The 24,377-nt window shown below is 36.5% G+C and overlaps 1 protein-coding gene across 1 annotated transcript; it reads right to left on the bottom strand.

Annotated features, from left to right (window-relative positions):
* Positions 1–392: 392 nt before the first annotated feature.
* AP4E1 (adaptor related protein complex 4 subunit epsilon 1) lies at positions 393–24,377 on the bottom strand. Its single transcript, XM_050903467.1, has 21 exons — positions 24,216–24,377; positions 23,648–23,719; positions 22,650–22,773; positions 20,883–20,956; positions 19,582–19,703; positions 18,597–18,756; positions 17,906–18,072; positions 17,218–17,291; positions 15,020–15,142; positions 14,821–14,930; positions 14,400–14,539; positions 12,837–12,949; positions 12,579–12,697; positions 11,551–11,853; positions 10,679–10,793; positions 8,449–8,584; positions 7,038–7,293; positions 5,683–6,258; positions 4,069–4,253; positions 3,080–3,237; positions 393–2,611 (listed from the first exon to the last, which is right to left on the bottom strand). The coding sequence occupies exons 1-21, from the start codon at positions 24,375–24,377 to the stop codon at positions 2,451–2,453; spliced, it is 3,450 nt and encodes a 1,149-aa protein (XP_050759424.1). The 3' UTR covers positions 393–2,450.

The raw sequence follows: 24,377 nt of genomic DNA, 5'->3' as shown, positions 1-24,377 counted from the left end.
GTGTGTTATGTTAGCATTGGACTTAAAAAAATGCTATTGCTGTCAACTATGAACAAGAGACCCTAAAGTCTCCTGTGACGCCTAAAAACAAATCCCGCAATCTGACAGTATTCCAAAAAGAGTATCGGATAATGTGAGCTGGCACACAGAATGCTGTTCATAAGATCTAAAGTGTACTCTTTCACTCTTTTTATACCTCCAACTGAGATGCAGGACATTTAAATCACCAATGGATTCAAGACTTCTGCAGTGTTACATTCTTCATCACTGTTCAGATGCAAAGAGAAACAATTAAAATAGAATCTAGTTCTTAATATGCAAAAACACTGTTACATGTGGTAGCAAAGAATACTTAAAAAGTAACAAGCTAATTTTTTTTTTTAAATGCAACTGAGTTTTATTAAACTACAAGAAATGCAAAGATGGTGATAGATGAAGAAAAATATTTGCTGGGCAATGTAAAAATAAAGACTGATACAGGTACAATTCCCTGCAAACTCCTTTATGTGATGTTACTGTAAAGGTCTTCAAATCTGCATATTGACAGCTTAATGTACACTATTCATATGGTGGAAAAGGTTATAAAGAACATTACATGAACAATAGAAGGCATTATTGTCTTTTGCTGTTTTTTTTTTTTTAAACACTAGGACATTTAACATCTCATTGCTGAAATGGTTTAAATGCATAGGCCACAAACAGATTCTTCTATTATAGTTCATATGATTACAAAAGTCCAACTGCATAACACAAGTCTGATTTACCAGCAGGGAAATAGTTTGCTGGAAATTATTCCACTATAAATCAGTTTTCATTTATATAAAATGTCTTGAAGTGCCAAGTAAACATAAAGTATGCAGAACATCAAGTATATTTACAGGTTCAGTGCACTTTAAATTCCTCAGTAAGAGGGTACTGAAACAGCAATAAAAAAGGAGCTTTGCTTATATGATTATACTTGTGATAACACAAGTGGCTTGACTTAAAAAAGAAACTAGCAGCACATTAACATTCTTATGATGATTTCATGAACATTTACCAAAACATTAGCAAAGTAACTGAATACTTTATTTTCCTTTACAACCAGTGCTTATCAGGTGAGAATCAATAACAGTGAAATATAACAAAGAACTTCCTTGTTAATATCAAACACAAAGGAGAGAATTCCACTGTAGAATCCATTTGGTACCATGTCTGAACCATGTGTACATCTTTGACGTTTTTAAATAAAAAAACCCGACCAGTTATACATAATATTAAACAGTATTAAAGTTTGCATATAGCATCTAAATAAATTAAGATTGCTGGATTTTCAAGACTGTTGAGGTCTTCAGGAAGAAAAGGAGACAATCTAGACAGACACATTTATCATGTATGCTGCTCTGATTTAGATCTCTTATGCCTAACTGCAGTCCCTAGCCATGCACACACAACACAGCCACATCTGTGCAAGTCAAAGGTTTGAAGAGTCATACTGAGGCTATAAATAATTAGAAGTAAAAATAAATGAAAATTTCCTCCATATGAATTTTCATGACCAGAGATATTGGCCAGATTAAATTTATAGGATTGACTGGAGAGCAATTTACATGTCCACTAGCCAACTACCAACTAGTCAACATGTCCACAGCCAACTACCCCCAGCTCAGTCATCTCAGACTTGATCCACATGAAACTTATCTTCAGACATGCACAAATATTCAGTGACTGTCACAGACCCCTAAGGAAAGGGAACATGACTGAAACATGAGGCAGGAAGAACTGCAGTCGGAACTAACCTGAAGGGCCTTAGATCATCGCCCAGGAGGTGCTTCCATACAATTTCACATGCCTGCCTCCTATCAAAAGCCAATTTAGATGTTACCACTTCAATAGTAAATATCAAAGATCATAGGAAGTGTGTTGCTCTCTAGTATCTTAATTATTTTCAAAACATGCATTTGTTGCTACATAAGTTACTTTATACAACCACCAATACAGGTCTTGTTGCCAGCAGTGCTTAAAAACAGCTTTAGAAAAATTATCAAAATAAAATTAGATGATCCTGATAACTGTTCAAGTCTGACCTCATAATGGAGATACGTTTTCTTTAAAATCGTATTTAAGTAGTTGCTATGAGGAATAATTGTTGGCATCTATAAAAGCTGCTTAATAAAAATAAATACTTTCAGTCATTTACAACAAAATTAAGAAATATACATTTCACTTAAACAGGTAACAATACTTTAATGGATTACTTGTTAGTCACTGTACAGTCCTGAGCATGTTTTTGCAGGCATAATTTAGGTCATCACTCTTCCCCAACAAGTCCACATGATATATGCCAGCTGGAAGAAAACTTTTAATACTTCTGAGAAGCTTAATTTAGCTTTGGTAATTATCTGTGCAACTGTATAAATCTTTGATTTGCTTTTCACACACCAAATAGATTAAGGCAGGCACTATTGTTACTAGGATTCCTCCATCACCTTTTGACACTGATAAAGCAAACCATCTGGAAGAGCAGAACAAGGTGATCTGAACCACAAAGCCACCATCCCTGAGTGAGAACGACAGTGCAGCAGACAGGGCACAGATGGAAGTAGCTGGCATGCCAGTATTCCCTCATTACCTTAAAACAGAGGCCACAGAAAAAATGAAGTAACAATTAACAAGTAACAATAGCTATAGTACAGTTCACAACAAATGTATCTTTCTCTCAAACTCCATTTCTGCTGTTGTCTTCTACTCTTACCCCTACTCCTCTAACACGTTGCCAAAAATCATGCGTCCTACATGCAATCCCAGCTTCATATTTGTCATATAGCTTCATTCCCATTTTTCTGTCCTGTCCAAAACTCTTCACAGTGCAACAGTTTGCTCCCTTGTAAAATTTAGTGTTTGCTGTACACTTGTACCTTTACATCAATCTTCACATAGACCCCTGATAAGGCAAATAAAGTCCATAGGACAATGCTCCTGTGTTTACTATGCTCCTAAACGCTCCCTGCCTTAAACTGTAAGATACCTGCTTCCATGCACTTATTTTCCTGGGACAAATTGTAGGTTGTAAGCAACCTTACAGTATACTTTCACTCACCTATGATGTCAACTACATGGAGTTTCAGCTTCTGTTGCAGTGTATTCAGAGCTGCTGAAAGGGAATCTTGAGAAGATGACATTTTTATATTCTGTTTCACATCATTGGAAAGGGACAACCACAGCTTCCCAAAGTCTTCTGTAGTCATTTCCATTGGCCTAAAAATAAGTTCACCACATATCTTAGCAAAATAAGATATGTTATTCAGAATATATTTGGTCTCCCAAAAAAAATCGTATCTGGAAGTAACTGGACAATAGAGCAAGCAATAAGCAAATACAGATTAGTTTAAACAAACCCCTCCTCTTCCCAGCTTAACTTTTAAAAAAAGGTTTCTATTCCTTGCTTTAGATTTCTAAATTTTAAAAAAATGCATTATTCTATGTAAATGGAAGACCAAAGTGAATGGTCTTGAGATATTTGCCCATTGAAAGAGACGAAACAAGTTCAATGAGAGGTAGACTTTATTATGGAAAACAAGGTGATTTCACTATAAAACAGAAAAGACTACTGGAAAAAGAACACTTGTTTTTTCTACTCCTAAAATAAATGCAGTGTTCAAAAATGAAAAGAATGAGCTTTCTTCTTCGCCTGCAAAGGTTGTCAGCCTTTTCATATAATGTATGGGTCTCTACTTAAACCACTTATTTCAGTTTGACGTGTTTATATTATGCCATATTTTAAACCAGCATGCCTTTCTCTTCACTCAGTTCTGTTAGCCTCCTCAAAAACGCATCCTGTAGTTCAAGACTATTCTGACCTGCAGCTACTGTTAATATTCTCACTGTATTTGTACTTCTTCCCAGAACTCCGCCCATTTTTTGTAAGTGTATAAATAACCATTTACTATCTTTAACCGTCATCTCAATTAGATTAATTGCTCAAGATGAAGCCTTTTATTTTCATAATCAATACCCAAATCATCCTGCGCTTGTCTAATACTTACTTGAGTACACGTGTTTTTAAAAACTGCAGCTTATTTTATTTACCTGATGAAGTCCAACAATGACAAAGTTATTGAAAAGTCAAGGCAAGTTTCCATCTCTGTCTGGTAATTAATGGAGCCAGAAAGAATTCCTTGTGTACAGATTTTGTTCATCCACACAAATTTCTGGCAATGTTCCACACTTTGAGCTTCAATTACAGGAAACTGGTAGGTGGGACTCTCCAAAATCTAGACAATTTTTTAAAAGGAATATAGAATGTAAGTCTTGCTGTCAAGTTGTGTAAGTGGCCAAGATACAGCTATAAAATTGTGTAAGTGTCTTTTATTTCAATTGATTTGTCTTGGACTATTTGGCCAGTGAATAGAGCTACCATTTCTCAGCTCTCATTGAGGATAAATCAATCATTAACATCTACAAAAGTTCTATGAGAATTAAAACACTGGAGAAATTGATCTCTTTCTGCCAATTGGCTTTCCCCGCCTCCCTGAATGATTGCTCAGAGAGACCAAGAACCTGAATTCTGTAGTTCAGTCCCAAAATAAACTAATATACAAGAGCAAGCAACATTGCAACATACCCCAAGCTACACGTTAAAAGCAGGAAGTTGAAAAACCATCCCTAATAACAAGGATCATTTCAAGATTACTCAGCAGTCCCTGGCCTCTCCAAACAAATGGGTAACAGATTCTATCTGGTAGTGGTCTGTGTGGAAACTTAAGTGAATTACAAGGGAAAACTATACATGAGATGCCCACTTTCTATCAATGCCATGGCAGGTTTGATTCTAGCCAGAAATGGGAAGGAAGGAGACTTCATAACCAATTAGCAGTTCCTCGATGAAGTCAATTAGAAAAGAAACATGCTGCTTAATTCTCTTTATCCAGTTATCACTTGCTGAGTGTCTCCAAGGTTTCAAAATTCTGTGCTTCTTTCAGCAAAATCCGTGGATAGTCATGCCAATAGGCAATTCCTAAATAGCTTTCCAATTATTTAAGTGAAGTTTCAATTGAGACTATCACATGCTTTTACCAACTATAGTTAAATCCCAGATATAGCCAGTGTCAAAAAATAAACTGACCAACTCCTCTCCCCCATCAACTGAATGCATGAGAACAAGAATGAAATATGACTGATGTCTTTGGAAAAACAAAACAAAACAAGCTTACACAAATTTTATGTGAAGGAAGAAACTGCATCATGTCTGCCTATCAGCTAAATACAAATGAATGCACAAGCCCTATAGTCACATCCAGACAAAAAGGTTACACAGGGATTTCTTTGGCAACTCAAGTCATAGTATTCTGAGTATGACTGGTTAGGTTTGCATTCAGTCTTAAACACCAGGAAGAAGCTGAATTCAGAACTGAAAAATCATACACATTTGTTATAAGGAGGCAAGCAGTAGGAAACGAACTCAAGGTGAATTAAAAAAAGTGAGATGCTAACTTTTATACCAAATGACACTAAGTTTAGTATTGAGTTTTCTTTCACTACCCTTTAGGATGTGTGTAATAGCCATACCACAGGTTTGAAGGAAACGCTTTGGGAAAAAAAGGCATGGCTATTACTTTAAACCAAATATTGCACACTTAAATGCAAGCGAAAAGCAAGAAGTTACCAGTGAATTTGAAATATAACGGAAACAAAGTTTCTTACCTGAAAATGTTCTGTTTCTTCAAACACTAAGTTCACAGCACTAAGTGCAGAAGTGGTTTTATTTGAAACAAAAACAGTGAGCAACAGAGAGTCATCTGTCCAAACTTTACATAAATACAGAGCTAAGGCATCACTCTGACAAAGTTCCACTACTTCAGAGTGAGCAAGCTCTTCTAGCTCTTTCGGTAAGGAAGGGACCAACAGTGTTTTACTGGCACTTTCACATTGAGCACTTGGAGAAGGCTGAAAAATTTCAATATTACTATCAGCAAACAAAGACAACTGTGACAGCCTACTATCTGAAAGTCTGTCATCCAGCCCAGATTTTTTTAGGGACTGAGGTGTTTCAAATGTTAAATTATCTTCTACAATATCTGAAGAACACAGGGAGGCTTTCCTTAACCTTGTGTGTATATTTCCCTCATAGTCTTCCATGTTAATAGGTACTGTATCAAGTAAGGGACCAAAATCTGAAGCAGCATTATTTTGGAAGTCTGATGCCTCCTCACTATTCTGAGTTTCATTTATCTTTGATTTCCTTTTGAACTTCTGAGTAGCTGTGTCTGCTTTCCCCATCTGAAAATGAAAAAAAGAAGAAAGCGTGGGGAAGTTTCTAGCAACCAGCTGTGTTACTGTTAACAGCGTGAAACAGAGTGAGCAAGGACAAACAATGACCAAGGAATCAATTCAGGTGACAAATACAAATAGATTCCAAACATTTTAATGGATCCAGTAACGGCCTTTTGTTGTATTTCTTACAAGGTACTGGATTAGCCTATAATGCAAGAATGACTCTAGGTTTTCTAAAACATAAGCTAAAAGCTCCTATTAAAAAGCAAGCACAGGTGAACATTTTCTGGTTAAACCAGTGATAAATGCCAAGATTTGAGCTGGCTAATATGATAATGCCAGTCTTATAAAAGATTACCTAATGGTGAACTCTTCAGTGTTCCACATATTACCACACATAAATAAAAAATGTTCTTGACATAGGGCACCAAACTCTAGCCTTACTGCCAAATGAATGCCAACAGCTCTGTACAGTTGGGTCAAGGAACAGTTGTTAGGGAAAATGGAGACTAAAACTTGAAGTGCAACATGTAAACAGAGGGAAGTTCTAGTTACTGAATCAGATCTGCTTCAGAGGTTGCTTCATCAAGTAATATCCAACCCATTTCAGGTTCTTAAATTATCAGATTACAAAAGTAATTTTCAATAGTTTTTCAGTGACTCGGGGTTTTTTGCCTCGTTTTACCACAACACTAATTTGATCTACATTTCCATATAAATATCTGTAATTGTAAATAAGGCAACATATAAACTTTAAATTGGTAAGTCTCAAAAGAACCACTTACCAGACTGACACCAGCGTCTGATCCTAGCCCAATAAATAAAGTTGACGCTAACTGCTGCTTCTCTTTGTCTTCCTCAGAGAGGATGGCAACTTGATCAGACTGCAATGCAGGAGGATCACCCACTTGTCCTGCTATTATGCTGCCACATGAAACAGTTTGTGGCTCATTTTCTTTCCCAACTTTGTTTTCTTTCTTTGGAAGATAGCCTTCTTTTCCCCACAGCTTGCGTACTCCCTCAAGTTTCAGAGTATTTGTCCTAAAAAGGCAAACAAAACAAAGTAGGATCAACCATATGAACATCACATTCATAAAAACATGCCAACACTCTACTTTAAACACCATTCACAACTTTGGTACTTTGATATACACAGTGAGTAGTGGAATATAAATGAACACTTTTGCATCTCCATTAAGTTCTATGTTAGTAATGTCATTCATTACTTTTAAAACACCCCGCAAATGCGAACTTGGACTAGGCTATACAGTCCTAAGTACAGACCTATACTAAGTCAGCATTAGACACCTGCAGCCAGTAGCAGACTGTTTGCCAACTCCATCCAGAGTTTCAGATTACATTTATAATGTACTTGAGTAATTTTTTTAAAAGTGAATACAAGCAACATGGTATCTATCTTTCTCCCCAGGAGAAAGATTCTAGGAATCTCTAAATATATTTAAATTGCTGATTCCTTAAAAAATAATTTAAGTTAATGTAAGAGATGGCAAATTAGAAGATACCTAGAAAATATTTTTATTTCTTCTGAAAAGTGTTCATGTTCTTAGACACCCTGAACTCTAGCAGAAGTTAATTCAACAGACACAAGCTAAATGCTGCAAGTCCTACACCTAAAAGCCTCACTCAAGTTTTCTTACACAAACTGGTTAAAGAGTCTGAAAAAGCTTCCAAGGTTTCCTGCATACCAATCTACCAGAGTATAAATGAAGTTATTAATTTGCATGAAACTATGGACATGGAATTTATTTGTAGTGTTCTAAAACTTAAGGAGTATCTCACACTGTGAATTTTAGCCTCACTTTTATCTTAAAAAGTTTCCTTAAAAGGCACATTATTGTAAGCCCATAAGAAGTAAGCATAGCCTGTAAGAAAAAGAAAGAAGCCAGAGAAAAAATATTTAGTCATGTAATCATCAGGTAATCCTGTCCCAATTTTAGTCCATTAACTATCACTTAATCTGTAGTTTGTGAAGAAAGCGGAAAAACAGTCTTAACTGCATTAGCTTTTTTCCTAGTTATTTCAAAGAAGATGCCATCCAAATTTCTTCTTACATGATAGAGGTTTCCAAGTTCAACTGTATTCTTTTTAGTTCCATGTAATGAAAAAGCAAAGACACATGATACTGACAAGAACAGAAGCTTAAATGTACTTCATTTCAAACACAAATTAACTCACTCTTTATGCCCTGTCTCAGCACTATTACCAGACGTATCAGAACCAAAAGATAAACCAGTGGGGGACTGTCTGCCGGTGACGCCAGAGGAGGACACACTTGAAGCAAATGACAGCCCATAAGGTTCAAAATTCAGAGCTGCAAGACAGACAGAATCTTAAAATTACAATGAGGCATAAAAAGGTAAGAAAGAAATCTATTTTCTGAAAATAGATATGCTGTATTGCTGCACTTCTCAGGCTTCCCATTCAGGATCTTATCCTCATTAAAAATGGATGTTTCTGTTCTCAAATAAGTTTAGACACACAGAGGATTTATCTAAAACGTATTCATTTGGTATGTGGTTTTAAATACTGAAATTGAACAGAAATAGTGACTTTACAGCATATCACTAAAACATCTGCCGATGCCTAGTATCTGTAGACAGAAGTACTGTATTGGATTCCAGTAAACAAGCTTTTCCATTTGTTCATGAGCCTAAATAACATTTTGAGTCCACAGCATTATGTCCATATATCACTGTCTGCTTTGCAAACATACTTGACACTTTGGATGATAAATCATTTTCACTAAGACTTGCCAATCAGGACTCAGAACCAGCCACCTTAGCTATGCTTTACGGATCAAAATGTAGTTTGAATAGCTTCTAAAAATTGTTTTGGACTGTAACATAAACAGTCATTGCTTGTATGAAGCAGAGCGCAGACTCTCCTTTGCAGCCCTGGAACTATCAAGGGGTACAGTCCCTTTCCCTCATCTCCACCCCAGCCTTACACTTTCTTCTTCCCAGCAAAGTGAAGCAGCAGGGCAAAGCTGTTGGGCATCTGAGATGAAAGAAGTCTCCTGATAAAGGAGAAGGCAGTGCTAAGGAAGTGTCCTGTCCAATACAGAAGCAAGAAGGAAGAGATCCAAGGGGCTTTGTGATAAACAGAATCCACATAAAAATAATCAAACTCTACTAACCCATAAATTTAGTTATCTATAAACAAAGAATTTCAATAAACTCAGTGGACTCCCCTTCTAGAATATTTCTGAATATTCTACCTCACCTGTATCTTACTTCCTAGAATATTTATGAAGCAGTGGAAGACGCTAATCAGTACTTGTGATTACTGAGAAAAAACAGCAATTCATAATCTGGTTCCTACAATGGCTTCCCTGCAAAATTGCAGGAACACTGCAAACACCAGAGTGCTAAATGGATGTTCTTCAGCAGTAAAGACCACTAATTTTGTTCTCAACACCTCAGTATGAAGCACTATTATGAGCTCAATCTGACATACAGCAGATTATATCCCTCATTGGGCTTTACATGCATGGAAAAAACAGTATAGAATATTCACTTTCAACATATTTGACCTTGTTCAACATTTCTCCACCAAAATTTTGAATTTTCTAGCAGGCTTGAAGTGGAGGCTGTAGATGTCATACTCTCAATTTATAATTATCTCAGAAAAGTGTTAAATTCTGCCAAGCTACACATGCAAGCAAAAGGACAATATTATTTATTGTATGCATTAACCTACGCAGTCAAAAACTTCTTTTAAAAATAATAATTTAATTGTAGATAATGCAGTGTACAAGAGTCATTTTTCTAATTCCTCAACAGTAAAGCAAAGCTGAGGAATGTTTTAGAAAAGCTTTCCAACCTCAAAGTGAATCATTCAGAAGTGTCTAAAAGAAATCCTTATGTGACTGGCTATAATAAAGTAAATGAGTATTTCTACGGCAAAAAAGTAAGAATAAAAAAAATACACTATAGGTAAAGCTTTGGGGTATTTTTAAATACATAAAAGCACATACTGCTGCCTTATCTGCACCTACACTAACTAAGAAATGTAAGATTTGTGTCATAAAATAAGTTCACAATGGTTACTATCGCAAACTACAATTCCACAGTCAAGACTAAGTGCTCAGTACAGTAAAGTTAGGAACCCTTTGCTTTCACTTTAATAATCCCCATAAATTTCAAATCCCATAGACCAGCAGAGATAACAGTAAAACATTCTCATCTGCAGAACAGCAACTTATGACAAATGAACAGTTACATATACCAGCTAGACAGATGTGGAACTAAAAACTAAGTTGAACTTAGCTAAGTCTACAGACAAAAGATGCATTAGGATTAAGATAACATTACATTAAGAAATAATATTAACTGTACACTTAGATTGTTTGTTAATACTTATCAGGTAATTTACTAGCTATTTAATAAATGCAGTAAACAGTCACCTTTTTCCTGAGAAAGTTTCTCCTCTTGTCTCTGGTGATGAGGCTTATACGGTGCTGCACCACGACCAAGGCCCTCAGCCACAAACCCATCCAGAAAAGATAAGGAGGCATCGACCTACACAGAATTAAGAGAAGTGCAAAAGCAATGAAAATATTTTCTATACATGAGCCTGATGTTAGCAGAATATTGTGTCTTATCAGCAAATCAGGATCTTCTGTCTCATCTCCCATATCTACCAGTAAAGCCGCTGTATTAACAGAAATTGTTAAGCAAGTGTGTTGAAACAGACTTTGAGGTAGAGATTTGTAACTTAAATTAACTCCTCCACTATTGATTTTTTTGTCTAAACAAGAAAAAAAAAAAGTAGAGTGGCATTTTCCCAAAATGGTTGATCCTACCATTATATGAAAATACTGAATTCAAAAAAAAACCCTCAAAAACCTCAGCAACATCAATACTATTTTCCATCATTTATTATGGACATTTCAGTGTCAAGATCAGTAGTTTCTAAATAGGAGGCAACCCCTTTGAATTAAAAAGCAGTACCATATCACTAAAGCAGGCCTAACTTGCCTTTAAAAAAAAAGACAACGAAAAAATAAATTAGTGTATGAAATCTTAATTTTGTTAAAAGCTACTCCAGCTTACTAGCTAAACACCATGGTTCTTTATCTTTCAGTATAGAACATGACAATTCATCACATACGCCTGAAAAAGTAGGTTTCTGAAAACTCACTTTAAGCAGACTAAAGAGTGGCACTAGTCAGAACTGTCAAATATCATTCACTCTGAAAACACTTTTTTACCAAAATATTCAACCCCCCCGAACTACAAAGAGGTTCATGAAGAACACACATTGCAGCTGTCTTACCACCATGTCATCGCAACTAGCATCAAACGGAAGCAAGTTTTTCATCAGTGCTTTGTCTTCACACAGATGCTTCAATTCAAAGGCATACTGTCTCATGCAGGTATCTAGAGAGTTGCTGAATTCTTGGATTAGTTTGTCAACTGTTTTCAAACAGGAGGTATGTGATGCTATCTTGGTGACTGCAGCCATTATCCACACTTTAGTTTCAGAAGTAACAAAAGTCTTCTTCAGCAGGCTGTGTAGCTTTGTCAAAATAACTTCTGGATCAACATCTGTAACAAGGCTGGAATATTCCCCCAACACCTATTCACAAAGAACAGACAAAATATGCATTTAGTCACACAGAGCAGTGCTTTCAGTTTTGAAATTAGAATGTAGTACTAAATAACAACACAACAAAATCCACCCACATTCAAGAAAGTATTATTTAAAAATGTACTAAATTATTTCTTTACCATTTTGTGTTTTAAATGTCAAAGGCTTGAAGTGATCTTTGCGTTTACCTCAGCAGACTCCAGCTTTTAGTTTCTTAAAAATCAAATAGCTGTCTTGAAAAGAAAGCTAAACATAGCAATTAGGCCCTTACAAAACATGATTTGCTCATACTGCAGCCTCTTCCTTGGGTGGAAGCTGAAGCTTACCCAGGTACCAGACAACACTAGCATAGCACTTAGCCAGTCATCTGCAAGGCTAAAAATGCATTTCACAACCACATGTGGCCTAATTCTGATGAAGGCAGAAAGGCTCTCAGCATGCAGTCAGATTCATGTGGCTGCTAAGCCATTCCAGTAGTCACCTGCCTTAAAGAGAGCAAGTCAGCTTCTCCACAAACTATGACAAGCTAAGTAGTCCTCGGGCACCAAAAGAGGTCACTAAAAATAGATTTCAGCATATTATCTTGACTTCAAGTAAAAACAGAATATTCATGACTAAAAATGAAACAGTTTAAAATATTTATTAAAAACATCACCACCTTTGACAGTTTCCTTCTATCTATGTATTCAATTTTGACCATGTGTCTACCTTACCCAACTCATAACTTGAAGGAATTTCTGTGGATACAATGCACCTTCCTCTTCAAGTAATGCTAAATAAGACTGTACTGCATACATCCGTAGCTGATCATCATCTTTTCCATCATCAAATCCTAGATAGAAAACAATATATACTTTGCCTGAAACACAAATAACACCTCCCATCAAATATTTCAAAGTGCATTTTAAGAAAAAAAGCCAGATGATTAAGGAACACGTTTGATTCTTCAGAGCATTCAGGGAGTTACTCACCTTCAGCCAACAGCCTCAGAAAGTTGTTTGGGATATCAGGATGCACAACGTCACCTCCAACTGAAAACACAGCATTCATTGTTTGGATGAACCACTCATTGTCAGGGGCATATGTATCCAGATGTTAAGGAATGAAGTGCTAAGGCATAACTTTTTCTTTCTTTTTTAGTGTGTTTCCTAAGGAAACAAATTTTCCACAAATAAGCTACCCATCTTGCTCTCCTCAGTAAGTTGGAGGCCTGATGGCCAAATATCAGCTCAATCTAACTGAAGAGGAAACATTCCTGTATCTTTTATAAAGTGTTTCCTGTATCTTTTATAAAGTGTTTCCTGTAAACTTCATGAAAACTGGCAGTCAGGTAGAGAAGTCTTAAGTTACTGCCCTGTTGAAAAAGCCTGCGCATGACCTTAACAGCTATCCATTATGTGCAATTTGCTGGCTTGTCCACCAATACATCTTAAGTTGTGCATGAATAAATGGTAGAGTGAAAAATAAGAGTTTAAGTAGACTTCACGCAGTACGAACAGACACGTTCACACAAGGATTTAGCTCTGGAAACCCATCCTACTGTATTTTAAGTTCATACTTGTTCTGTGCTAGCTTTCCAGCGTGATCTTTTGAGTTTGTTTACCCAATGTCACTTGATAAGTGATAGACTAGCTCTTCTTTTCAGCAGTGTTTTGCTGTTGCTTTACTAAAAAACAATAAACATTTTGAAGTACTCCACAGAAGGCAACATTGCTTTTTTTATATATTTAAAATGTGATGAGCCTTTGCTAACTTTGGAAGTTAGCTTCTGCCTTCCCTCAAACAAATCCTGAAAATGCACACTCACTGAATGGAAATTTTCAACAGCACAGAAACATTAATATTATTTTTTTATTTTTTCATAATGCATGACAACACAGCTTTTTTTGTACACTACTCTGTGCAAAGCAGTGTACAAATAGGACGGTAAGGTAGCTCTCTGTTATAAAGAGCTTACAACTCAAAGTATCAGACAAGAACACATACAGAAAATCAGGCAATGGCAAGTCTAACAGCAATATCCACCATATGCCAAATCCCTAATCATCACTTCCGTCTTTTTGTCATAGTTTGGCATCTTTTCTTTATTTCTATGAAAGCGTGTTATTCTTAAAATCCATACACCAATGAAGAGTTCTCCGATAGGAAGATCACTCCCACAATTACAGAACAGCACTCAATGCAGCACTGAGGCACCTCTCCCCATGCAGTGGTGTACGACTTCAAAGTTTTAAATTAAAAACACAAGGTTTTAATGCTAAACTCCAAAGCCAAAATAAAGTATTTTAAGTACCATTACTTTCTCCCAGTGAAATACAAGAAACACTGTGGTCATTTTTGTATGCATTTTCTTTTGCCTTTTTTTTTTTTTGCATTTGAAAGAGCAGAAAGCACAGCTGTAGCACTTCCTACTTCAAAAGATCACGAAGGATGCTTTGAAAGGCACAAATGCTGCATTTGCCTGAGCTCTGACTCCAAAGTTTCAGAAAAATAAAAGGATATTTCTCAGCTAGTTCAGAAAAATAAAAGGATATTTCTCAGCTAGTTCTGCTATTTTGCCAACTAAGTTGATGATAGCATATTCTTCTCTGCTTTCTTTTAAGTAGTCAAGCATCTTCTGAACTATGACAATTACATTCTGTCCATTTGTAATTCTATAGAGAAGCTCTAAAGTCTGAAAGAGAAAGCAAAAAATCTATTTAATTGGCTCTGAGGACTCAAAAAAAGGAAGCAGGCAAACAGAAACACTTTAGTATGATATCAAATTGAGCAACTGTCTTTATTTGACAAGTCTTAAATGAAATACACTGCTTACCTACACAGCTTGTCACATTGTTTGTAACTGCTCTCTCACAGTAACCGAGACATAATATGCCTTTTATGCTACTCATTTTAGAAAATTGATCACCCATCTTAAAAATTAACTTGATTTTTGATGTTTAAAAATTCACTGACCTCCCTTTTAATAATGGGATCTGGATGGTCCAGACATTCAATTATTGTCATCTGGTGCTGAAGTGCCAGATTAGGATCCTGCTGGATAACATAGGTCAGAGCCTTTAAACCTAGAATATGAGTGATTGGAAGTGATATAAGAGAATGTATACTACTATGACCAAATTAAAAACATCTTAATGAAATCAGGTATCCTTACCTAAGTATTTCAAATTAATTTTGGGTGACAAAACAAATTTTCCAATGCACTTGGCAGCCTTTTCAAGTAGTTCAGATTTGGGATAAATTGTATAAATTGTTTGGACACATTCAAACAAGATGGCTGTGGAGGGTGAAAAAGAGACACGTAATTAATGTGTATTAAATACTTCTATAATGCAAAAATTTTTAACAAGCAAACAAGCTCGTTGACTGTATCAAGGAACTGCAGTGCTGTCCCACCCCCACTGAATCTAACTGCAGAGTACCTACTGACATAAGTGAAAACATGATGAAAGACTATCTCCTTTAGTATATACATATTTTTTATTAGCCTTTGCCATTGTGCATACAACTTTCTGTCCTTAAAGTTCTTCCAACCTTGAAGTCTCCTATAGTTGCTCAAGGGACTGGACTGGATGGTCTTTAGAAAGCCAATGGGCAACTATACAGGATTTGAGACAAAATATTTTTCAATAATTCATACGATTTCTTAGCTACTACCAACAGCCAAAATCATCCCAAGAACATTCTTATTAAAAAAATAACTTTGTATAGTTGTTTGAGAAAAAGCTAAAAGTAAACTGAACAACACACAAAAAGTAATTAATCCTTCGTGGCAGCAATTTGGGCAAAGGTTCAGACCAAGTTACTCTCCTCAAGTTAACTGGCATTTAAAATCACGATGTAATTTTCAGTTGTTCTTCTAATTCAGTCTCTAATTGTATCATCCAATAGACAACCACCTACTCTTCTTAAGCATTACAAAACTAAATCTGAGAAAGACTAACAATTAACAACTCAGTTGCCTACAAGAAGCAAGAAACACGCAATAACCAAGGACTTTGTGTAAGAAAGAGTAATCACTCAGAATTCCATTTTTCTTTTGTCTGGGATCATCAACTAAAGCTTTATAAAAAGCTTATATGTGAACAAAAACTACATACCTAAATTCTATGTCCTTGTATAAATCATAATAAACTGCCCACTTTGCCCCCTTAAGCACTTAAAACAAATTTAACTCTTAGCAACTGCAAGTGCAAATTCTCTGTATTATAAGGCAACACACCTCCCAATATCTTGTATGTTCTTGCCTGAAAGAGTAGAAGCAATAAACTGAATACACTAAGCGTCTACGCTTCCTCATTTATTATTTACTAAAGGACAATACTTCCCCAAAGCTCCCCTTTTTAGTGGAAGCGAAGCTTACACAATGCTTTACAAAGTATGTATCAAGTAAGCATTAGACATCTAGAGCTTTAAGCCATGTTCCTTTCTTTCCCCCCCCTCAGTGTTGTTTTAAAAAAGTCTCAATTTTCTTTCCATTCCATTAGCACAGGTACTTTGGCAACATCTATGGGGCTTTATTTCAACAAAAAAAAATAATGGGGGGGTTAGTTTTTTTTAATAGTGAAACAGCTCTTAATGCAGGGTTCTAGAACATCAGATCTGTGTGTCTAGGGAGGGGAAGGCAAAGAAAAATCCAAATAAATTGCTCGACGTTTTATTAGAACAAAAATTGACAGTGCAACTATTCCTTTTCCTTTGTTCTAGCAACAAATACAGCTTTCTCTACTGAGAAGATAATGAAATTAACATAGCCTTCTACCACGTTCTAGAAATTTTAATTTGAGATGTGTGCCAAAAACACCTTTTCACAGGCACCACTATCATTGAACTCTGCAGGTGTAATTTTTATTAACTGTGGCTAGAGGAAAAGCCCTACACAGCTGTAAAGGACTCATGCTGTCACTCTTGCACACTTTATTGCCTTTCTCAGGGCAGTGAAAAGAAGATCCAAGCATTTCTAATAAACAGAGCTGTATCACTAGGATTTTTCTTTTATCATTTATTTCAACTTAAGCAATGTTCAATAAAAGCTTTCATGAAGAAGCTGTACTGTACATTAAGACTTTCTGTATTTAAGGGCAAGGACAATGTAAACATAGGATAGAAGCTTTTGAGTCAAGATGAATTCCCAGTAAATAAAAACGTTTTACTTCAATGAGAAAAAACTGCGCTGCACAGCAATGTATCACTTGTTTTACAATTTACTAATTGGACACTTAAGAATACACTTGTTTATTAAAAATATAATTAGATTTTTCAAAAGTACTGCATAAGTATTTTAGCACAATCAACTACTCACATTTTCAATCTCTCCAAATACTGATAATTACATAAAATAGCATCACCCACCATATGTAATATTATGATTGATCTCTGCTCTTCTTAAAGATTCGTCTAGAACATCATACATCAATTCGCTTGTCCTGTTTAACAAGAAAAAAAAATTTAAAATTATTTGCAGCAGTAACAAGCATGTAGTCTTTTTTTGCCACAGCTGAAATCTGTAACACGAATTATTCATATCCACAGATTTGCTTTAACATGGAAGAGCTCTATAACATGTTTCTAAACGGCATCTAACAAGATGTTTGCAGCTTTCAAAAGAAACATTTACCATATCACAAGAATAAAAACACTTCCCTCACTGCTTGTATAAAAAATAAAACATCAACAGGAAAAGGATCACAGACAACTAGGTCCTCACAAAATGACACCACTTTTTAAAATATCTTTACTCTGGATTTTCACACAGTTGTTTGGTAACCTAGTAACAGAAGTCCCAGCAAAAATATATTTCAAGCATATTACACAAAAATCAATTGTTTAGCCAATCCAGAAGCTAAGAAACTAATTTTGCAGTTTAAAAAGTATCTGCTCACTGTATTGGTTAGTAACAAATGTATAAGAAGTTCAACACTGAAATCCTCTTATTAAAAAAAAACAAACCAAAACAAACAGAAAGCTGTCTATGAGGTACAGGTCATGACTATATTCTTTGTACCTTCAAAATATTAATTACAGGGAAAAATCTGGTTACCTTGGATCATCTTTTCCTAACAGTCCCAATATTCTTAAAAGCTGAATTTGTAACCATGGTGCTGGCACGCTGTGATAGTTGAAGTCAATAGGGAGCTTTCCTCCCACTACCTGCTTTAGGATGGTTACAAAACTCCCAGTCAAGTCCTTGTATCCAGATGAGTTTTCCTACATAATGAAAAAGAAATACAATTCAAATCTTTTGATACAGCACCTCAAAAGTAAAAATAATCCACAACTTGAGTAAGATCAAAATACCTACACTGATGGTTTCATTTCTTTAAATCATACTTCTAGTCTCATCCCCCAACACCTGTAAGCTCCTCACTTTAAACCTGTGCTATTTTCTCACACATTTGCAAAGGGAGTGAATGTAACTTGAAGGTAACAGAAAAAAAAAGTTTACAAGCAAATTTCAGCAAACCCTTTAACACATTGTAGAAGTTAGATCCGCTAGCTAAGGATGCCAATAATGCTGAGCATCCAGATCATGCAAGAAGTGGATCTGTCAAGGTAAATGGAGAGCTAGCACAAACATAATACAGATACCCATGATCACATAAATTAACTTTTCTAATGATTACGTTTTTTCTGCAAAACTTCTGTACAGTACACTGTGTATTTAAAATAATAAAAAAAATATATATAAAAATCGCTCCTAAGTTCAGTTGTGCTTCTAATTCTTTGCCTACCTTAATCATTTGAAGATAAATATGCAAAGAAGCAGCCATGACTCCAGCGTCCCTGTCACATAAGGCTTTCCGGAACTTATCATGAATATGCTGAACTTGGTTAGGGGCAATGAGATAGAATTTATATAAAGCTTGAACAGCTTTTCTTCGGATAATTTCCCTGAGGAGAAATGAGATTCACACAAAACAAAATGAAGTTGCTTGTGTATTTTAAGTACTTGACTTAACAAAACAACTTGCACTTTTTATTTCTACAGCAATGTAAAATTATGTGGCCAACCATCAGAACATCATGATTTGGAGAGAGATGAGAACCCATGTTTTACATATTTGATAACAAATGACTTTGCAAATACCATCTAAGTGAGGAAGTGACAAAGCAAACTTAAAAACATAGTAGGACTTGATGTCAGATTGACAGTTCAAAAGAATGGCCACCAAATAAACAATGAAATTGGACACTGCTAATCTGTTGTGGTCACATGTGCAGCTCCAAAAAGTACCTGTCTAGAAGTTACTGAGTCAGTTCATTCTGCAGTTCCTTTTGTAATCAACACTTATATTGTTACCCTCTGTGTATGGGATGTTATAAATTAAGAATCAAACAATTCAAGGGTATTGATATCTGCAGACACACTTTTATCAACAAAATTTCTATAAAGAGCTTTATTAAAAAAAAATTATCAGTGAAGTACTTCAAGGATCCTAATCTGTTTCTCCACTTACTCTAAAAACACTTCTTCATCCACATATTTGTTAAAAGGACTCCAGCAGATAAATTCAATGAATACCTATGTAATACTCAGTCAAGACTGCAATTAAATGAGACACGAATCCAAGAGAAAAACTAGGAGAGGAACAATTTCTGAAGGTAATGATTAGAAAGACCAACTCAGAGAAAAAACACCAGTTTACTAAAACTACCTACAAAAGTAAGTCATTGAACTGTAAAAGATCACTTGAAATTCTGTAAATGAATACATACTTAGAATGCTGGAGCTTGTCTTCTATTAGGGGAAGAACAGCTGGAATCATTTCCCGTGGAAAGATCTGGCTGACAATGGTTAATGCCATGCACACCTCTACTAGATTAGTGCTCTGTAAGTCCTGTTACAATCATTGAAATAAGACAGTAATTTTTTATTTAGACTTTTAAATTCTGCACAGACATACCCCAAATCTTTCACAAGCAGGCTGGCTCTAGCCCACCTACACAGCCCACCTACAGCAAGCATCCTGCTGCCAGCCATTCTGTTGTCTGCTCATGTTTGAGAAGTGTCAGCTCTCACTGAGCTAACCGGTTTCTTTTCTTCTCTTATACAGGAAGAAGGAACAAGCAGCTCCTCACACTCATGTTATAGAACTACATTCATATTTTAAATGTATGCAAGATTAACACATAGAGCTATAATCAATGTTTGTTTACTGAAATAGTTTAATGATTGCAAAACTATGCTGAGTCCCCAGCTGGATCAGTGGGATGAGTCACTTCTCACAGAATTCAACAGTATTCTCTCTAGTGCCTTTGATCTAGCCCAAAGAATTTAAAAAAAAAAAAAAAAGGAAAAAAGAGCAAGCTCAATAATACTACCAATTACATATTTGTACACTAAAATAAGACATTACCTACTCCCTAAGAAGCGAATGCAAATTACACATAACGTTCTACAAAAGAAAGAATAAAAATTCACACTCTGTCTCAAACACAATTAAAAATAGTAGATATTATAAAACAGTTTTCAATCACAACAACAAAATGAGCATCACTTTCAGTCTATAATTTATGTGACTTTGGCCTACTGTAATATAAAAGTAATCATTACGCAAAAAGAGTTATACTAAGTCACAATTGCTCCATGTAAGAGGCAGTAATACAGAAGATGACACCTACAAAATATTATTAGGTAATAGATTTTCAGTGTCACTCCAAAGCCTATTTCCATTTTCTATCAAAATTATCAAAAGAACTCAAGCCAACAGATACTTGCTGTCAGCTAAAAGCAAAAATTTACATTGAAATATGGCTGCATGGTACATTTTAAAAGGAAATTTTATGGTCTATCTCCTTTGAAAAAAATTAAAAATATGGCTTCAAGAGCAGGAATGCCAAGATTAAATTAAAAAGCCAGGGAAAGCCATTTCAAATTTTCACTGCTAACCAAAGAAACAGCAACTTTAAGAGAGCAAGATAGAACTAATGAGTACATAGCTTAGATGTTGCGTGACACAAAACAGGAAGAATTGGTCCAAGTTTAGTTTACCTCCAGACCTCCAAAAACACTGTACCTTCACAACTGTGTTCACAAGTAGAAGTAGCAGTTCATGATTTTCATGTAGAAATAAAGAAACTGCCAAGTAACCTATAAAAGAAAGCAGCCTCCATTACTACTTTCAAGCAATACGCAACTTCAAGATAGAAAACTTAAGACTGTAATACAAGAAGAGTTAACTCAGTTACAAAAACCCAACAAAAAACCACACTATTGGATGACAGTTGCTCATGTGTGTGGCTAGGGTGTGCCACAACTCATGACAATATTTGTATAACAGAAATGGATCTTAAAAAAGGTCTTGGTTTATTCAGGGCTTAGGGATCAAAATGAACAACTTAGATACAAATAACTGTACTATCAGATTGATCTATCTGCTTGTGAAACTATGGACTTGATCAGCCTAGCACACCTGCAAAAACGTAGTTTGCTCTCATTCACTGAGGCTCACATCGGGTAAAAGAGTAACCCATCTTGATTGGATCAACTGACAACAACTCCTTAATACAAACCTTGGTATATTGCACCAAGAACAGACAAGGTCATCCTCATATATTGCACCTAACTGCAGAACAACAACAACAAAAAACAAAAGCCACACACACACTCTCCATAACAACCTTTTACCAGATCAAAGCTTAAGGGTGCTTTGTGTCCAGAGAACTTCAAGCCACCCACATATTAAAAAAAAAAAAAAAAAAAAAAAAGAAAGAAACGCTGCTTCACCAAAGCCTTCTCAATAAGAGCCCTAGGTCTCAAATTGATTAATAACAAGACACATTGGTTCTTGACACTTAGAGAGGTCACAAAGTTTTCTTCAAAACAGCTTACCAACCTGCCCTCCCAGGTTTGGTGAAGACAGAATTTCTTAATCCCTACCAGAGAGCACCTGCACACTGGCTTTCATTACTCAGGGATAAAGCAACTTAAATCATCACTTGTAATGCATTCTCTCAGAAACTCCAATACTTGAGTGGATGATCCAGATGAAATTCAAACAAAGGATATCAAACAAGCATATCCCGCAAGACACTGCCTTGCTTCTACATATGCAGACGTAGTATTGCTTGGAGTTAAACCGTTTTTTCTGCAAACAAGAAGAAATGTCTTCACTAGGCAGCTGAATCGGCAACTGCAAGGAAATTCTCCAGACGAAACAGGCTGACAGCTACTTCAAACTAAATCTACTGGAAACAAGTTAATAGCCACACTGGCAGGCAAGGAAATCACAACGGCATGAAATTTCCAAGAAATCTGAACTAGCCTTTCAGATGTCCTCAGGAACTTCTGCACCTATGCTATAAGGATCTCCCTATTTGCCTCATTTCCCACAACTGTTTCTAAACTAAAAAAATCCTACAAGCACCAAAACAGAAAATATTTGTCTGACAAATGTCTGACATGAACATCTTTGTCTAATCTTGTAGTACAGTACTTGAAAAAGAAACCAGATCCTGACAGAAACTCATTTTCAGCTTGATGTGTTTTTTAACAAAATTTCTCGTAAATTACATGTTTATTGGTGCCATAATTCAAAACAATGAAAGAACAACTGATGATTTAAAATAAATTAATTTCCCCTGCCTTCTGTTCTACAAGCAGATATAGAGCAGCTCACAAACTAGGGATTTAGTTATTTTCAAAGAGGAGTGAGAGACTACAAAACAAGACCAAGAAAGTAGAAGAGCATTTTAAGTTGTATTTTTACATGAATTATAAATCCTAAGAAACTTTAAAAATACAGTTTGAGAATATTATTAAGGCTACAGCTCCATGCACATACCGACTCTTTTCTCCAAAAGATTTCCTTGCTGTGCAAGCTTGATGGCATGGATATATCCAAAGGAAGACTCGTACCCCAGCATTTCACAATATATGAGTCTCACCATACATTCTTTCATCAGTCTCTGAAATACCAAAAATAAATTATTGAGAATTTTAAGTCAGCCATGTTTTATGCTCCTCTTCACTGCTCTAATGAAGTAGAGGACTTTGTCTGATAGAAACATACGTGCATTCACACACATTTTCTAAAATCAGGGTACTCGTAATTTTTCATTTGCTATGAACCTCTTCTGCGAATCAGTATTAATTTTTGACTGTAAAAGCAGAACTCCCCATATACTACCCTTAAGGATGTTATCTTATTTTGATTAGCATGCATGTGATCAACAGTACATTAATTATGACTAACATAAAAAATATGAATTACCTGAGGTGCTAGATGATCACACCGCTAATGCAAATTACTTTTTATCAATCACTACACTGACCTAGGATGGGTCTTCACTATGTGTGAGGTAAAACTTTGTTTTTTCCCTTCAAAAATTCTCACTCATGGGACTAAGATACGCATGAACCAACTCAAACCAGAATATATCAACTCCTGCAACTCAGACATGAGCAACAGTACATACAACTAAGCACAGCTTCATATACAGCACAACTTAATTATAAGAACAATGTCAGCCTGCAAAGGACATTATTTGATGGAAGCAGTTCATCACCTAGCTTTTTTGTCTGCATTATTTCAGAAACTATAGAATGACAGCCTCTGGGTGCAATATTGTTACAGTTTATTCATATCAAAGAGAATTACAGTGTCCTCACTACTTTAACCGTGCTGCAAAACCACAGACATTGGTACCTTTTAATGCTGATGATTAAATATCTATAACTCATGTAACGTGTACATTCCACCTGGCAAAAAGAGCAAGAACACTGTTTTTCTTCACCTTTGGACTGCTGTTCCCACAGCCTGTAACCGCTAACAGAACTTACAAGTGTTGTGGTGGGGGCTGAAACTGTTGCTTTCAAACTGGTTAGCTCCTGCTGGATTAATTTTTCTTCTTCCTAGAGAAATTAAACTTCCTATTTTAATCTCGCATAAATTTTGGAGGCAAAACATGAAACAAAAGTCAAAGAAGACATGTTAATTTAACAGTATTCCACAGTCTTCTCAAAACCAGCGTACACCTCATTTACGGTAGTAACACCGGAGTGCTCCGTTTCGAGCACAGAAGGCAATGCTTTGCGGCCGTGCTCTCCCATACCATGCCCCGCACAGAACAGCATAACGCGGGAAGCCATGAACACGCATGGCAACGAGGTTTATCGTCGGGTTCCGGAGCTCAGCAAGACCCAGCCCCGCGCCTGAGGGCAGACGCCGGCGCCCCGCCACCGCGCACGGCGCGCGCAGCGCAGCGCCCCACGGGACCGCGCCGGCACCTCAGGGAGGCCGGGGGGCGGGAAGGGAGAGGAGTAAGGCCCGGGCCCGCCCGCTTCGACGCGGCGGGAGGAGCAGGAGGCCCGGTCCGGCCCGCCCCGGGGCGCCGCCCGCAGCCCGTACATGCTTGGAGGTGAGCGCCGTGATGCTCCGGATGAGGCTCCCGAGCCGCGAGGTAGCCGAAACCCTGCCAAGGCCGCCGGCGCCGCCCGGCCCGGCGCCCGGGTCGTGCTGCCCCAGCAGCCCGGGCAGCATGCTCAGCGTCCGCTCCACCACGTCGCTCAT

This window comes from Gymnogyps californianus, chromosome 11, assembly GCF_018139145.2.
Source record: "Gymnogyps californianus isolate 813 chromosome 11, ASM1813914v2, whole genome shotgun sequence".
In the NCBI taxonomy this organism is placed as follows: Eukaryota; Metazoa; Chordata; class Aves; order Accipitriformes; family Cathartidae; genus Gymnogyps; species Gymnogyps californianus.
The sequence above is the reverse complement of the archived record's forward strand: the minus strand, read 5'-3'. Positions and strand labels throughout refer to the sequence as shown.